The 18,916-nt window shown below is 43.4% G+C and overlaps 1 protein-coding gene across 4 annotated transcripts in view; it reads right to left on the reverse strand.

Annotated features, from left to right (window-relative positions):
* The window catches only part of taf2 (TAF2 RNA polymerase II, TATA box binding protein (TBP)-associated factor), a 152,615-nt gene that overhangs the window by 15,783 nt on the left and 117,916 nt on the right, over window positions 1-18,916 (reverse strand). For all 4 annotated transcript variants that reach the window (XM_068032198.1, XM_068032200.1, XM_068032199.1 and 1 more), the window contains one exon: window positions 18,409-18,518. In XM_068032198.1, coding sequence (XP_067888299.1) covers window positions 18,409-18,518 — 110 coding nt within the window. The remainder of the gene's footprint in view (window positions 1-18,408; window positions 18,519-18,916) is intronic.

The following is an 18,916-nucleotide window of genomic DNA, read 5'->3' on the forward strand; positions in this document are numbered from 1 at the left end:
TCGCAAGCTAGAACGTCAGAACTGTGTGTCCTGGCCTGTCGGAAGACCTTACACAAATCAACGATTCTCAGAAGACCGCCAACATTAACAACGAGCTCAGTAGACTCAATGTGGACATTGCAGCACTTCAGGAGACACGCTTCCCTGCAAGCAGATCTCTGAGAGAGCAAGACTACACCTTCTTTTGGCATGGTAGGGATCCTGAAGAACCAAGACAGCATGGAGTGGGCTTCGCCATCAGAAACTCTTTGCTCAGCATGATAGAGCCACCTTCAAATGGCTCGGAACACATAATGTCCATCCGACTGCTCACCACCTCTGGTCCAGTACACCGACTCAACATCTATGCTCCAACACGCTGCTTCCCACCTGAAGTTAAAGACCAGGTCTACAAAGAACTCCATAATATAATTAGTAGCATTCCTAATACCGAACATTTGTTCCTGCTGGGGGACTTTAACGCCAGGGTTGGGGCTGACCATGACTCATGGTCCCCCTGCCTTGGGCGCTATGGCATTGGAAGGATGAATGAGAATGGACAGAGACTGCTGGTATTGTGTACCTATCACAACCTCTGCATCACCAACTCGTTCTTTCATACTAAGCCCTGTCAACAGGTTTCATGGAGGCCCCCAAGATAACGTCGTTGGCACCAGCTGGACCTCATCGTCACAAGGCGAGCCTCTATAAACAGTGTCCAAATCACACGCAGCTTCCAGTGCGGACTGCGACACCGAACATGCCCTGGTGTGCAGCAAAGTTAGACTCAAACCAAAGAAGCTACATCACTCCAAGCAGAAGGGCCGCCTGCTCATCAATACTAACAGAATTTCTTATCCACAGCTGTCACATAAGTTTCGAAATTCACTTGAAAAAGCCCTTCAAAACACTCCTACAGGGGATAGAGACACCAAGTGGGCTCACATCATGGACGCCATCTATGACTCAGCAATGACCACCTGTGGCAAACATGAGAAGCAGAATGCAGACTGGTTTCAATCTCATTTTGAACAGCTGCAACCTGTCATAGCCTCTAAGTGCACTGCACTGTTGAACTACAAGAAAGCCCCCAGTGAGCTAACATCCATAGCACTTAAAGTAGCCAGAAGCACTGCACAAAGAACAGCCAGGCGCTGCGCAAATGACTACTGGTAACACTTATGGAGTCATATTCAGCTGGTATCCGACACCGGAAACATCAGAGGAATGAATGATGGCATTAAGAGAGCTTTTGGGTCAACCATCAAAAAGATCGTCCCCCTCAAGTCTAAATCAGGGGACATGATCACTGACCAACACAAGCAAATGGACCGCTGGGTGGAGCACTACCTGGAGCTGTACTCTAGGGAAAATGTTGTCACTGAAACCGCCCTCAATGCAGCCCAGTCTCTGCAGTCATGGATGAGCTGGACGAACAGCCAACAAAATCGGAACTCACTGATGCCATTGATTCTCCAGTCAGTGGAAAAGCTCCCGGGAAAGACGGCATTACCACAGAAATAGTTAAGAGTGCCAAGCCTGCTATACTCTCAGCACTCCCATGAACTGCTTTGCCTGTGCTGGGATAAAGGAGCAGTACCACAGGACATGCGCGATGCCAATATCATCACCCTCTATAAGAACAAGGGTGAACACGGTGACTGCAACAACTACCGTGGAATCTCCCTGCTCAGCATAGTGGGGAAAGTCTTCGCTCGAGTCATTTTAAACAGACTCCAGAAGCTGGGTGAGCGTGACTACTCTGAGGCACAGTGTGGCTTTCGAGCAGAGAGATCCACCATTGACATGCTGTTCTCCCTTCGCCAGCTACAGGAGAAATGCCGCGAACAACAGATGCCCCTCTACGTTGCTTTCATAGATCTCACCAAAGCCTTTGACCTTGTCAGCAGACGTGGTCTCTTCAGACTACTAGCAAAGATTGAATGTCCACCAAAGCTATTAAGTATCATCACCTCATTCCATGACAATATGAAAGGCACAGTTCAGCATAGCAGTGCCTCATTAGACCCCTTTCCTATCCTGAGTGGCGTGAAACAGGGCTGTGCACTGTTTGGGATCTTCTTCTCCCTGCTGCTCTCACATGCGTTCAAGTCTTAAGAAGGAATTTTCCTCCACACAAGATCTGGTGGCAGGTTGTTCAACCTTGCCCGTCTAAGAGCGAAGACCAAAGTACGGAAAGTCCTCATCAGGGAACTCCTCTTTGCTGACGATGCTGCATTAACATCCCACACAGAACAGTGTCTGCAGAGACTCATCGACAGGATTGCGGTTGCCTGCAACGAATTTGGCCTAACCATCAGCCTCAAGAAAACGAACATCATTGGACAGGACGTCAGAAATGCTCCATCCATCAATATCGGCGATCACGCTCTGGACATGGTTCAAGAGTTCACCTACCTAGGCTCAACTATCGCCAGTAACCTGTCTCTCGATGCAGAAATCAACAAGCGCATGGGAAAGGCGTTTGCTGCTATGTCCAGACTGGCCAAGAGAGTGTGGGAAAATGGCGCACTGCCACGGAACATGAAAGTCTGAGTGTATCAAGCCTGTGTCCTCAGTACCTTGCTCTACGGCAGCGAGACCTGGACAACGTATGTCAGCCAAGAGGGACATCTTAATTCATTCCATCTTCCCTGCCTCCGGAGAATCCTTGGCATCAGGTGGCAGGACCGTATCTCCAACGCAGAAGTCCTCGAGGCGGCCAACATCCCCAGCATATACACCCTACTGAGCCAGTGGCACTTGAGATGGCTTGGCCATGTGAGCTGCATGGAAGATGGCAGGATCCCCAAGGACGCATTGTACAGCGAGCTTGTCACTGGTATCAGACCCACCGGCCGCCCATGTCTCCGCTTTAAAGACTTTTGCAAATGTGTCATGAAGTCCTGTGACACTGACCACAAGTCGTGGAAGTCAGTTGCCAGTGATCGCCAGAGCTGGTGGACAGCCATAAAGGTGGGGCTAAAGAGTGGCGAGTCGAAGAGACTTAGCTATTGGCAGGAAAAAAGACAGAAGCGCAAGGAGAGAGCCAACTGTGTAACAGCCCCGACAGCCAATTTTACCTGCAGCGCCTGTGGAAGATGTCTGTCACTCTAGAATTGGCCTTTATAGCCACTCCAGGCGCTGTTTCACAAACCACTGACCACCTCTAGGTGCTTACCCATTGTCTCTCGAGACAAGGAGGCCAAAGAACCACCACCACCTGGAAAGATCCAAATTGGATTGATACAGATCCGTTCAAATAACCTTAAAAGTACATGTGTTAAATCAAATAATAAAAAGGACAAAAAAATTGAGTTCAAATGAGGTACAATTTATTTTTGTACGGCTGTTAAGAAGAGCCTTTTGCTATTTCATGAAGCTGCTTGGGTAACAATCTAATCAGCAGATTGTTGAGAAAGTTTAGATGGTATAGCATCATCATGAATTTCTTCGCCTTGTTTAAGACAGTTCAAAGCCATTAATACTGGGAAACCCATGTGTGTGGAGTTGTGGCATGGAGCCTCACCTATCAACAAAATCCATGACTAGAAATGACACCAATGCCATGGAACCTAAAACATTCTTCACTTATTTCATCAACACTCAAGAAGGTCTATGCTCTCCCTCAGAAGGGCACAGACCTACACAGTAGGACTTAAGCCCATCAGCACCTTTCCAAAGTTCATCCCACAGGAGTGTCAAAATTCAGCACAGCCAGCAATTAAAATTCCAGTATTTCCTCCTGTAAACTTTGCACAAATTATTCACTGTAGATGCATCACAATGATTGGTTTGTACAATAATTCTGAAATGTGTAATGATGTTATTTGTATTTTCTGGAATCTCTCCCTGACTAACTCTAGTTGCTTATACTTCGAAGTCCTTCCAATATGAAGTTTGGCTGCATTCAAATTAATTTTCTGAAACATTTTCAAGCAGCCACTGTACTGAAAAGTTAGGGAGCGCTGTGGAGGTGAAACTCAAGTTAAGTAGGCTGAATTCAAAGAGAAGATTCATGAAACAACAAACCCACAGTGGAAAGGTATCTTCTCTAGGTGATTTGCTTACCTCTATATGGGAGAAGCAATATATTCTAAGGGTACTTTTCCACACTTGCAGGGCTACGTGGATCTATATATATCGTTATTATATCATCTTCATGCTGCCTGTTCATTTACATGATTTCTGTATATACCCAGCACTGCTGATTGGGTCCACATGTCATCAGGGGGCCCAAAATCAATATTTCCTACCACTTCATGAAGCAAGCCTACACCTCTTAAACAGAAGGTGCATTGTGGCTGCTGGAGGTACTGACATCACTCGGAATAGTGCTGTGCCATAAAGAACAAAGGCTGACCATGAGAGAGAGCATGCACCACAGTTCTCAAGGCTCCTGATCCTGACAAAGTCTTGCTGGAGGAGGTGGAAACAAGTAGAGCTGTCCTGTATTCATAGGATGCCAGGAGGCCTTTCAAACACAAATTAAAAAGACAGTGGGAGCAGGTAGCTGAGGAGGTCAATGTCAGGAGTTCAACCCCCCCAAGGATCTGGATGCAGTGCTGCAAAAAGTTTAATGACCTCACACGAATGGTTAAAGGTCAGCGAATGCATCTTCAAATGCCATATCCTAACAAGTGAATCACTAGCTTCTGTCACTGCTCCTATCACCATACCATTACTCATCTACCAACAATCAATCAGAACTCATACCTAATACATATGCTTCACATCACCCTCATACACTTAGCACTGTTGCAAGCTTCACACCTACATCTCATAGCTTGCACATACTGCCAAATCACCAAAAGAGGTTGCACTACTCTCACTGACACATTTCCATCTCTCTTGCAGGAGAAGGTGGTGCACAAAGACAGCAGAAACTAACCAAAAGGGGATAGTGTGGCTGCAAACCCTAACCCCATGGAGCAAACGGTGCTTGGCATTACTGAAAGTGCCAGCAGCTGGGCTGAGACCATTGAAGTTATCCTCATACCTAATCCTCCTTCTCACATCCAACCTCCTCCTCATCCTACAATCTCTTCTAACCTGAAGATGATGTAAGCATGAATTTCTTACTTCCCCCCCCCCCCTCCCCACAACCCTACTACGCTTCTGCCTTTGTCCCCTCAGATATCCAAGAAACGCAACCTGGCCAGACAGTGGAGGAAGACCAAGAAGTGAGTGAAGATACACCATCACTTGACTTCACATTTCAACCACCAACTCAGATACTGGCATTGCACCTATCTTAAGAGGACAGATCAGAGGTGGGATCTGCAAGTGGTGAGACACTGAGCACAAATGCACTGCAGCTAGGGCAGGGGCAAGGATAGCGCAGGTGGCAGCTGACCAGAGGGCAAGCTCACACCTGAGCTCTGCTACATAGGACTCAGATGAGGACTTTGATGGGGCAGGCTATAGAAGGCAGCTGATCAGTATACACAACAAAATCACTGGGGGAACTGGACTTGTATTCTCTAGAGTTTCGAAGAATGAGAGGTGATCTCATTGAAACCTACAAAATACTTAGAGGGATAGATAGGGTAGATCCAGGTAAGATGTTTCCCCTGGTTGGGGAGACTAGAACCAGGGAACACAAGGTGAGGAAAAACCTTTTTACTCAGAGGGTTGTGAATCTTTGGAATTCTCTACCGCACAGGGCTGTGGAAGCTCAGTCAATGAGTATGCTTAAAGCAGAGATGGACAGATTTCTAAATACAAATGACATAAGGGGATATGAGGATAGTGTGGGAAAAAGGCATTGAAGTGGATGATCAGCCATGATCGTATTGAATGGCGGAACAGGCTCGATGGGCTGAATAGCCTACTCCTGCTATGTTCCTAAATCACTTCATGCATTGGAAAGCCGTGTTCAAAGTCAAGGAGCGTGGAGGAATCAAGATACAAACTTGGCACAGGGCTTTGCACACAGCTTGGAGCCCACCCTTTCCAGCATGGAAGAAGCGATGGCCAACTCAATTAGCACACTTGCAGACCCAACTATGATGCAAAGTCTGATGGCCGATGTCTCATTTTCCGTTGCAGCACAAGCAGTTTTCACCAAAAGTCTGTGCTTTCATGCAAGCTCAGACTGCTGCCATCATGGCTGTGGATACCAGTGTTCAAAGGGGCTTGCAGGGTGTCACAGCTGTCCAGCAATCTATCCTCCAACAGATTGCTATAATTGCTGAGGTGCCATCCTGAGGGAGTGGCAGTGGCTCCATGAAACATGAGCTGTTTTCCCTCTCTCAAGACAACGGTATTTGTCCACCAGCCAGCTCAGACTGCTGTCACTCACCATGACAAGACGGTACAGGCTGAAATTCTAGGTCCAGAGTTTTCAAGCTCTCATCCATCTGCAGTCTCAGCCATTGAAAGTCAGCAGCCTTCCACCAGCCATGTTGCAGCTACAGGGGTAGCACTAGAGCAGGGAAAGGCACACAGAAAACAGGAGCAAAGGGAATGCACAAGGGTGATTTAGTTTAAGTTTGTATGCAATATGCCATGAATTTTTAAAATAAATTTGTTTTGAAATGTTCAATTTGTGGTGGCATTCGCATTGTGGCCAAGGAGATGATGTGATGGTCAGTTACAGAGGGTAAGGAGCATTGGTGAATGGGGAATTGAGGTTGGGTTATTGGTAGCTCACTCGAATTAGTTCTTCATGCAAACCCAGGCAAAAAAGAGGGCATCTAAGTTGCATTCCCCTCCTCCACATCCTCCTTGCTCCTCAGCTTCTCACCTGATAGTGGATGCCATCAGCAGCAGTAGAATTGTACTCAACCACAATCTGTAACCTCAGGCCCAGCATATCCTGCACTCTATCATTACCATCAAGCTGGGGGATGAAGTTCAATGAAAAGTGCAGGAGGGCATGCCAGGAGCAGCACCAGGCATACCTCAAAATGAGGTGTCAGCCTGGTGAAGCTGCAACACAGGACTACTTGCATGCCAAACAAACAGAGTAAGAAGCATGCAATAGACAGAGCTGAGCAAGCCCATAACCAACGAATCAGATCTAAGCTCTGCAGTCCTGCCACATCCAGTCGTGAATAGTGGTGGACAATTAAACAATTAACTGGAGGACGTGGCACCACAAATATCCCCATCCTCAATGATGGCAGAGCTCAGCACATCGGTGCAAAGGACTGAAGCATTTGCAACAATCTTCAGCCAGAAGTGCCAAATAGATGATACGTCTCGGCCTCCTCCTGATGTCCCCAGCATCACAGATGCCAGTGTTCAGCCAATTCGATTCACTCCACGTGCTATCAAGGAACGACTGAAAGCACTGGATACTGCAAAGGCCATTGGGCCCTGATTATATTCCAGCAATAGTACTGAAGACCTGTGCTCCAGAACTTGCCGGCCCCCTAGCCAAGCTGTTCCAGTACAGCGTCAACAGTGTCATCTACCTGGCAATGTGGAAATTTGCCCAGGTATGTCCTGTACATAAAAAGCAGGACAAAGCCAAGCCAGCCATTTACCTCCCCATCAGTCTACTCTTGATCATCAGTAAAGTGATGGAAGTGCTATCAAGCAGCACTTGCTTAGCAATAACCTGCTGAGTGATGCTCAGTTTAGGTTCCAGGGCCGCACAGCTCCTGACCTCATTACAGCCTTGGTTCAAACGTGGACAAAAGAGCTGAACTCAAGAGGTGAGGTGACAGTGACTGCCACTGACATCAAGGCAGCATTTGACGGAGTATGGCATCACGGAATCCTAGCAAAACTGGAGTCAATAGGAATCGGGGGAAAACTTCCCGCCGGTTGGAGTCATACCTAGTGCAAAGGAAGATAGTTGTGGTTGGTGGAAGTCAATCATTTCAGCTCCAGGACATCACTGCAGGAGCTCCTCAGGGTAGTGTCCTAGGCCCAACCATCTTCAGCTGATTCATCAATGACCTTCCTTCAATCATAAGGTCATAAGTGGGGATGTTTGCTGATGACTGCACAATCTTCAGCACCATTCGCGACTCCTCAAATACTGAAGCAGTCTGTGTAGAAATGCAGCAAGACCTGGACAAAATCCAGGCTTGGGATGATAAATGGCAAGTAACATTCGCATCCCACAAGTGCTAGGCAATGACCATCTCCAACAAGAGAGAATCTAACCATCTCCTCTTGACATTCAGTGACATTACGATCGTTGAATCCTCCATTATCAACATCCTGGAGGTTACCATTGACCAGAAACTGAACTGGAATAGCCACATAAATACTGTGGCTACAAGAGCAGATCAGAGGCTTGGAAGCCTGCGACAAGTAACTCACCTCTTGACTCCCCAAAGCCTGTCCACCATCTACAAGGCACAAGTCAGGAGTGTGATGAAATACTCTCCACTTGCCTGGATGGGTGAAGCTCTACACCATCCAGAGCAAAGCAGCCCACTTGACTGGCACCCCATCCACAAACATTCACTCCCTCCACCACCACCGACGCACCGTGGCAGCAGTGTACCATTTACAAGATGCAGTGCAGCAAAGCACCAAGGATCCTTAAGACAGCACCTTCCAAACCAGTGACCTCTACCACATAGAAGGACAAGGACAGCAGATGCATGGGAACACCACCACCTGCAAGATCCTCTCCCAGCCGCACACCATCCTGACTTGGAACTATATCACTGTTCCTTCACTGTCGCTGGGTCGAAATCCTAGAACTCCCTTTCTAACAGCACTGTGGGTGTATCTATGTCACACGGACTGCAGCAAGTCAAGAAGGCGGCTCACCACCACCTTCTCAAGGGCAATTAGGGATGGGCAATAAATGCTGCTCTAGCCAGTGACACTCACATCCCATGAACAAATTCAATAAAAATGTTACAAGTGCACATGCTGCAGACACCACTTTGGAACTCGAAAGGCACTTCTGCCACAGAGTCCAAATTCTTGCTCCGTATTTTCACTGCAACAGCTCGCAAAATTAATTTTGAAATGCAACAGAAATTACCATAATATTGTATTTTAACATCTCTGGTACTTGTAGTTATTGCAATTTATCAAGATACAGCTTTAGTTGGATATTTTTGATCTGAGAATTGTAAACGTAGCATTAAATTACAGAAGCAATAAATCCTAGAACCAACTGCTACAGAATGCAGTAATGCATCCTAAACATCTTTATTTACTGATGAACAGCAAACTAACCAAGTTTCAGGATTGATAAAAACAGGATATATACACAAACTTAAGGTGACGGCATGTTCAAGTATAATTACTACCTATATGACAGGCAAAGTAAATTGACAGCACACTCCCAATAACCTTTATAGACTCATTAAATTTTGCATATCAAGATTAACAAAGAAAAAAAAGCTTTACTGCAAGAAGATACTATAAAATAACAAAGTTTATATGAAAGGCTCTGCCCATTAGCCAAGTGTTGTGAAACTGTGCATTAGTAATACTGGAAGACTTTGTGCAGCAATAATCACAGAGCAAATCAAGAGGCCCTGATAAATCCCAGCTGTTCCACTTGTTTTCTGAGCAGAAAGAAACTCCATTGCCCTATGTATAGGATAACACGAAGTCTGGATTGTGTTACAAGGCAGAAACACTTCAAGGAGGTTTAGATGGTTACAAACCACAAGAGAAGCTGGAGAGCTTGGTCTTTTTCTTGACCCCAATATATGTTACTTGAAACACGCTCCATCACATAATTCTTCACAATTCATACAGATGGAGTTGTGAAAGCATTCTTGCTCCAATTTTATAAACTTAGAGCTTTTATTGTTTTTACTCCAGTACCCACAATTTCCTTCTGCCATCCCTCACGAACACAGGATGTTTGGGCTACCTGTTCGGCCTCAGCTTTCAACTGTCAGTACAGAGTGCCCATTAGGCCTATGCTAGCACACTCAGAACATGGGTCTGCACGGGCCCGAAAAGCATCAATAAGTTTTCAACAGAGGAAAAGTACATTTCTGGGTAGCTCCTTGATTGCTTTATTCCTCCAGATGCAGAAGGTCCCCAGCCCTGCATAGTAAAGTCTCTGGCCTCAATTTGGTGCAATTTCCTAGCAAATAATGAGAAAGGAAACAAAAGAGAAACTGAATTGCAGGAGAAGTTGGGGAGAAGCTATCCAAGAGGTGTTGCAATATATTATGGGGCCACTTTTCATTTTTGTCCCAGATTTTGGAAGGCCTCTAACTAGCAATTCCTAAAAGGAATTTTGGTACCCCAAAGCATTTTTGATGATATAAAAGTAGCCAATTGACTGACTACTGGCACACAGCATCTGGGCACTCTCAGTACATTTGGAGGCACACAAAAATATTCAAACTGGCTGACAATGCATTACTGGGCAAAGTCAACTCAACTGGGCACAGATACTTTCAGTGCATGATTCGTTGTGGTCCCAGAACCATTACACCAGGACTACATTATTGGCCCCATTGTGTTTCCTTATGAACTGCAGCTGCATGTTTACAGTCCATTTGTCTAGACCAGCAAATAAAGGTATGTCTGATACAAGGCTGCATAAAACCACCAAGGCACAAACAGTAATCAACTGAGAAAGGGAGTGAACTTTAATCATAAATACTTAATTCAGAATTTAGTGCATAAAAATGGGAAAAATTGTTTTTTATTTTATAATTTTCTTAAATTGAGACTGGGTAATTGTAGTCAGTATTGTAGCCCAACAGTACGAAAGAAAGCTGTAATTTCTGTTAGGCACCTCTCTCTCACACGTACAAAATTTCTTCAGTTGTCATGTACTTTTTTCCAGATATTTCTAACATTAAATCAACCAACTTATTGGTAATTTCACTACTTTTTCTAAACAGTATAAACTTCTGCATGTTCATTACATAATTATTACCAGCAGACATGCATTCACAACACAGCGATCAACGCAAGCTCGAGGAACATCACCTCATTTACCAATTAGGCACGCTACAGCCTGCCGGACTGAACATTGAGTTCAATAATTTCAGAGCATGACAGGTCCCCCTTTTTATTTTGTTATTTTTTGTTTGTTTATTTTAGCTTGTTTAGTTTATTTCTACTGTGCCTACCCACTTTTTTAATGTTTGTGCTTGGAGCCAGGGCTGTTCATTTTACAGTCAATTGACACCCTCTCTGTACTAATGCTTTGTCTTTCACCATACCATTAGTTTGCCTTTGTTCCATGACCTTCTGGTCAGTTATTCTCTGTGACCTTGTCCTATCAACACCGTCTCTTTTGTTATCTCTTGCCCCACCCCCACTTTACTTGCTTAAAACCTTTTACATTTCTAATATTTGTCAGTTCTGACGACGGGTCACTGACCTGAAATGTTAACTCTGCTTCTCTCTCCACAGATGCTGCCAGACCTGCTGAGTATTTCCAGCATTTCTTGTTTTTATTTCAGATTTCCAGCATCTGCAGTATTTTGCTTTTATACACATAAAGGTCATCACTCCCTCCCAGGTATAACTACTCAGTAAGCTATGGGCTGTCACAGATGCATTCTGGAAGTACTGCTCACCAGGCATTTCAATTTTAATATACAGTTCAGCGTCAATTACTGAGCTTAGCTGGACAAAAACAGTTATGCCAAAATAGTGGATAAAGAACAAAGAACAGTACAGCACAGGAACAAGCCATTCGGCCCTCCAAGCCTGCGTCGATCTTGATGCCTGCCTAAACTAACACCTTCTGCACTTCCGGAACCCATATCCCTCTATTCCGTTCCTATTCATATATTTGTCAAGATGTCTCTTAAACGTCGCTATCGTATCTGCTTCCACCACCTCCCTTTTAGTCTTTCGATATTACAATAATTTCTTATTTTGGATACATTTCTACTTGGAGCAAGATTCCAACTGTTTACTATTAACACAGGAAATATGTCAAGAAAATTACCGTTATTGTGCACTTTCCTTCTCACGAATCTTGTCACTGCACAAAACTCTAATGTCGCAGCTCATCTGAGCACAAACAAACTTAATTTTCAAACAGATGAAAGTGGCTGCACGTCTATGAACCCCTGATGCTGAAATTGCTAATCTCTGTCATACATCATGGAAAGTCAACAAGCACAAAACATGAAACAGTCAAAAGGACCTTGATAAAAATCAGTGGGAGAACATTCTTGGGCCATTCTTGCACATCTAATAACTGATGAAACAGCACCAATAGGAGAAGATTGACAGCAAGCCAGCATCAGTCATTCTAGATCAATGGTGCTTGGAATAAGCAAAGAAAAATATCAAAAGCCAGTTTAAATGCTTTTAAAAGTAATCAGATGTTTCAGTTCCATTGCTGAGTCGGAACTGAAGATGCTTCCAAAATTAAGTACTGCACTTTTTTTAACCCCACATAAAATTCTTCAGGGTCCCATTACTGGATTATACCCAAACCTCAATACTTACATGCTTTTAATGTTCAGTAACTTCAGAATTACTTTCAATCACAAGAGCAAAGTGTGGCTGTTTGCTCATGACTGCACAGTGTTCAGTTCTATTCTCAATGCTGCAGAAAATGAAACAGCTCATACCAGCATGCAGCAGGACCTGGACAACATGGGGCCGAAAAGTGGCAAGCAACATTTGCGTCACACAAGTATCCGCAATGACCATCTCCAACAAGAGAGATCACCAACTCCCAAGCCATTCATTGGCATTACCATAGGCAAGCCCTCTATCAACATTCTGGGGACCACAAACTGAACAGGACCAGCCACATAAATGCTTTGGTTACTAGAGCAGGTCAGAGGCTGGGTATTTTGCAGCAGGTGGCTCACCTTCAAACTCCACAAAAATCTCTCAGCCATCTGCAAGGCTCAAGTCAGGGGTGTAATAGAATATTCTTTAATTGCTTGGATAGGTGCAGCTCCAACACTCAAGAAGTTCAGCACTATCAGAACAAAGCAGTCCACTTGATCAGCATCTCATCCACTGACAGACATCCACTCACTAAGGTTTGATCAGTAGCACCTTTCCAAACTTGTAACGTCTTACCACCCAGAAGGACAGGGCTGCAGGTGCATGAGATTACCATCACTTCCATGTTGCGCTCCAAGTTATGTGTGCTGTGGATAAAGGGGAACCGGTGGATGTATTGTACTTAGATTTCCAGAAGGTGCCACATCAAAGGTTACTGCAGAAAATAAAAGCTCATGGTGTAGGGCGCAACATATTGGCATGGATAGAAGATTGGTTAGCTAACAGGAAACATAGAGTAGGCATAAATGGGCCTTTTCTGGTTGGCAAGATGTAACGAGTGGTGTGCCACAGGGATCAGTGCTGGGGCCTCAACTTTTTACAATTTATATAAATGACTTAGATGAAGGGACCGAAGGTATGATTGCTAAATTTGCTGATGACACAAAGATAGGTAGGAAAGTAACTTGTGAAGAGGACGTAAGGGGGCTACAAAGGGATATAGATAGGTTAAGTGAGTGGGAAAAGACCTGGCAAATGCAGTATAATGTGGGAAAATGTGAAACTGTCCACTTTGGCAGGACGAATAAAAAATGGAGAGATTGCAGAGCTCTGAGGTGCAGAGGGATCTGGGTATCCCAGTGCATGAATCACAAAAGGTTAGTATGTAGGTGCAGCACGTAATTAGAAAAACTCATAGAATGTTATCGTTTACCGTGAGGGGAATTGAATACAAATGTAGGGAGGTTATGCTTCAGCTGTACAGGGCATTGGTGAGACCACATCTGCAGTACTGTGTACAGTACTGGTCTCCTTAATTAAGGAAGGATGTAAATGCATTGGAGGCAGCACAGAGAAGTTTACTAGACTAATACCTGGAATGGGCGGGCTGTCTTACGAGGAAAGATTGGACAGGCTAGGCTTGTATCTGCTGGAATTTAGAAGAGTAAGAGATGACTCGATTAAAACATACAAGATCCTGAGGGGTCTTGACAGGGTGGATGTGGAAAGGATGTTTCCCCTTGTGGGAGAATCTCAAACTAGGGGTCAGTTTAAAAATAAGGGGTCCCCCATTTAAAAGAGATGAGGAAAAATTTTTTCTCTGAGGGTTGAGTGTCTTTGGAATTCTTGTCCTCAAAAGGCGGTGGAAGCAGAGTCTTTGAATATTTTTAAGGCAGAAGTAGATAGATTCTTGATGAGCAAGGGGTTGAAAGGTTATCGGGGGGTAGCTGGAAATGTAGAGTAATCAGTTCAGCCATGAACTTATTGAAATGCGGAGCAGGCTCGAGAGGCCTACTCCTGCTCCTAATTCGTACGTTCGTATGTATGTTGGTAAGTCACACCCCATCCCCACCTGGATATATACTGCCATTCTTTCATGTTCTCTGGGCCAAATCCTGGGACTCCCTACCCAACAGCATTGTGCAAGGACTTCACCATATGGACTGAAGCGGTTCAATAAGGCAGCCCACCACCACCTCGCAGGGGAAACTGAGACTGGAGAATAAATGCCAGCCTTGACAGTGACATCCGCATCCTGAAAATGAATAAAAAGAAAGCTCCTTGTCCAAGAGCCCAGGATATTGTGTAGTAGTCAAAAGGAAAAATGCATCCTTCTGAACAATTCTGGATCATAAAACGATTTACTTAGTTATATTCGAGTGGATTATCTGGTAGCAGTGTAGCTTTGGAGTATACTGTGCATTCACCAAGATGCTTGAACAGATTTGCAATAAATTTCCCTTTCAGGCCTTACGATATAGTAATGGATTTAAATAAATCTAGTTTTCTTGCTCAAAATTAGGAAAGCTTATTTTATCAGTACAAGCAATTTGGCAGCGCTTCATTTTTAAAGCACCATGTTGTCAACTAGATTTGTTCCTTATTGAATCCATTATTTCTCACAACTGCACCAAGTATTTCAAAAATCATTGGTAACTTGAGGATTTCAAGGTATCAAATGACGAATTCTAGGTTGTTTCTGGAAATCTTTAAGCCAATCTGTGGAAGCCTGGAATTCTCCATCTACACTCGTCTTAAGATATGTACACATTCGCTGTATTTGATTGTTAACCACATGTAAACTTAATGATCTGGGATATAATAATCAGCACTATGCATGTTTTTCCTATAAAATACAGAGATAAGTTACAGCTTAGTGCAACTAATAGGATCTTATGATCAGCAGAGTTGGAGTTGGAGGTGCTGGTTATGCCAAGGTAATGTTTTTCTAGTCAGTTATTCAGTGTGAAAGTTGCACTTGGTGACAAAATCGAGAATTTACAATAGCTTTCTTACAATTGTAAAACAACTCCTGAGACAATATTTTGAATTTTATTCGCAGGTCAGTAAGTGATTTTTTGTCAATGTCACATGCTATCAATAACTGCTAGCACCTTCTTATAACAGATTTATAATTTTCAACTTTCACAACCAGATTTTTATTAGAAAAATGTGTGTAGTGTTTTTAAATGCCACATTAAATTAGCACACTAATGCTGTTCACATATACAACTGCAATTAAACACAGTAGCAAGTACTGCACAAACAATGCACTCTTTGCTGACAACCAAATAAGCCAGAAAACAAACCCTGAATCAATCAATTATTGCCTGAAGTAAAAACAAGAAATGCTGGAAATACTCAGCAGGTTTGGCAGCATCTGTGGAGAGAGAAGCAGAGTTAACGTTTCAGGTCAGTGACCCTTCTTCAGAACTAGCAGATTGTTAACGCTTCAGGTCACTGATTGCAAAACTAAGTAGAGTTTATTAAAACATTTGCTTGTGACTTATTATAAAAGATACACACCAGGGCATTCTGAGGCTAAAAGACTCCATTATCATACTTAAGTTTGTGAAAACGTATCAGAATCATATGCAAATTTGAATAAAACCAAAGATTATTTTGTAATCTAACTTTTGCAAGCTTCCAAATTGAACCAGAGTAACTAACTTCGATGTTTCATCTGAGATACAGTTTAATTCATAGTCCTGAGCAGATCTGAAGATGTGGTTTCAACAATGAACGTCACCAGTCCAACAAAATGTCTACTCCTGCACAATATTTTTCTGCCACTTGTCTTGGCTGTTGTGCAGGGACTGGCAGAAGAAATTTTAAATGATTTTAAAAATGATGAAAAATCTGTGCCCATTATTATTTTACTATTTAAGATTTTCTTCCAATGGCCTTCGTGCAGTGGCCAAGGAAGACAGGGTTAAAACTGGTTATCAGCGAGAGTGATTTAACAGGTGAAAGCAGTCATACCCTACTCGAAGACCCAAGAAATCACCCTGGCTAATAACCAAGGTGGTTTCAACAGCCATCAGCAACACTGATGAATATATCTGATAAACCTGTTGTCCAGTTCAATCAAACAGGATCAGCATTTGTCTTAGGTCCACAGGTTTTCTGCATTATAATGAAATCTCACGGGCATCTATAAAAACATGATGCTTCTATCATTGCAACAACATATTAAGAGCCATTTATAACCAAAGGCGTTTATGCACCAAACCTACTGAAAACTTTAGATCCATTTTCTGCCTGAGCATATGGCTGTAAAAGGTAGCTTGTATAGTTGAATGCTAAACTTATGACATTTAAATAGGAACTACAATAAAGAATGATTCTATCAATTAACATTTTTCAAAAGTTGAACTGTTTCTATATCACATGTCTATTTGCGAAGTGAAAGCTTTTACAAAAGCTGTTTCATTCAGTATAACTCACTGTTCGCAAAAAAAATACTAAATTTGTTCAGCCGTTAGGACATGCCAGCTCTGAGGCTACAAAAAAACAAAACTGACTCTCTGCTAAATCTTGGATCAAAATTTTGTACAAGTTTGAAACCATTAACTAAACCAAATATTGCATTCTAAAATTGAACAGACTTCAAAGCAACTGTGTTCTTCAATTTGAAAGTCTCTACACTGAAAGAAAAAGACATCTGGAGCAGACTTTCAAAACATAATACACCAAAAGCTAAACTGAGCCAGAACCTGTGGTGCCCCAATGACTGACAGTTTTATTAATCACATCGGAAATCACAGTTAATGAGTAAAAGTATAACCATTTCACTACCAGAGTATCTGAAATGATCACATTTACAATAGCTTTAAAAATAATTGATTTGAAAACAAGTCCGGAATTTAACACCACCCCAGCGAGTCAGATGGTGGCGCGGGGGTGGCGTAAAATGGAGTGAGGGGATCCAGGAGGGCTTCCGACCCGCTCCCGCCTCTGCCCCACTTTACGTGGGCCGGGGGGTGGTGGGAGAAACAGGCCTCCCACCCCAGGCCAATCAAGGCCCTTAAGTGGCTACTTAAGGGCCACTGAAGGGCCTTCGCCCACCTTCACGGGGATTTTATCTGTGGAAAGCGGGCACCCGAGAGATGTGAAAGGCTACCCAGCGAGTCTCTCAGTGCACCAGGCAGGGGGGGGGGGCAGGGCAAATGGGCATAGGATGCCCGATTGAGGGCCACCCCCGCTTCCCCAACCACCCCCAGGACCCGAGATGTCCCCCTTCCCCCCAAACGACCATCCTTGCCTCGCCAGGGCGCGACCGATTAGCCCAGCGACGCAACCTTAACACCTGGACTCCTGGCTCCATGCCCTCGGCTGGGCTGCAATCCCAGCAGTGGCCACCACTTCTGGTGGCACTGCTGGGACTAAGAGCTGCCAGCCCGCTGATTGGTTGGCAGCTCAATGAGGCGGAACTTCCTCCCTCAAGCGGGTGGAAGTCCCATCTCGGAACAATGAAAGCCCGGGGACCCGTAAAATTCTGGACGGATCCCCGAGCCGGGCGGAACCTTTTACGTCGGTGGCCATCTCCCATCTGCCCGACATAAAATCCAGCCCCAAGTCTGTAGAAAAGAAAATCACTGGTAACAGTACACCTCTGTACGTCTTGTAAAATACTCAAAAAATTGAACAGAAAAGCAAGTTGTGAAACTGTTAGAAGGAACGACTTGAGAACAACCTGTCACTGTCTGTAAATTTCCATTTATGTAAGGCTTGTGCTGAGGCTTAAAATGGGTGCAAAATACCACACATGACAAGAAACTTACGTGATGTGGTATTTTACACATGTAGACTACTGTTTCATTTGCATTATTTGAAGCTTAGAGACAGAAATCAAATCTTTATTATTTTTATATATATAAACCAGAAGTTTATATTCTCCAACTACTTACCTGTATTAAAAATGTGGTTTTAAAGGGGGAAGAGAAACAAGAGTAAAACCTTTTCAACCAAAGTTTTAATATACACTAATTGTTAAATATATAAAGATTACTGTAGGGAGACCTTGTCTTCAATTTGAGCAAGCATAACAGATCACTAATTGACATAGTATATTATAAAGAATATTCACATTCTTCAATTTTCTTTTTTTTTAAAAAAGGAAAATACTTATAAATATACAAATTATCTATTTTATTTATAGTCTCTTAACTCTTATTGTAAATAATTCTTTGTTGAATATATCACTAAGAAGAAAATAATCTGATAACAGAAACCAAAACAATAGTCCACTTTTAGGGATTGTAAATATACCTGAGTTCATTAATTTCCAGAGCTGGTCCACCAGGGCTTCATTGCACAGAGGAGAGTCTGTATTCTTGGTGAAAGGTGGATTTTTATCGAGCATACTCAAAACTTGATGCCTGTAACATATGAAACAAAAGGATTTTCTTTCAGCTGCATGCAATCATGATAATTGAATAGCATATGTAGGAACATTAATGAGCCCACTATGCAAGCATTTAAGGAAATAAGGCGTATGTAACAGAAAATAATCAGATTTGTAATAAATTATATGGTAAACTTGGGCATTTAGTTGATCACACTATCTTTGATTATGAGAGCAGGACCATGACTATCTGTGTGCACTGCATGCTATTAACCAAGACCAATACTCCACACAAGTTCAGGTGATTAAAGCTATAGCATAATACTCCTGATGGGCACTACCTGGTGAACAGGACACTTGACAATTGCAATCCTCAAGGCACTGTTCTGCATTGTTTAACCCAAGCATTTAAGTGAAGGAATCAACAATAAT

This window comes from Heterodontus francisci, chromosome 5 (genome assembly GCF_036365525.1).
Source record: "Heterodontus francisci isolate sHetFra1 chromosome 5, sHetFra1.hap1, whole genome shotgun sequence".
Lineage (NCBI taxonomy): Eukaryota > Metazoa > Chordata > Chondrichthyes > Heterodontiformes > Heterodontidae > Heterodontus > Heterodontus francisci.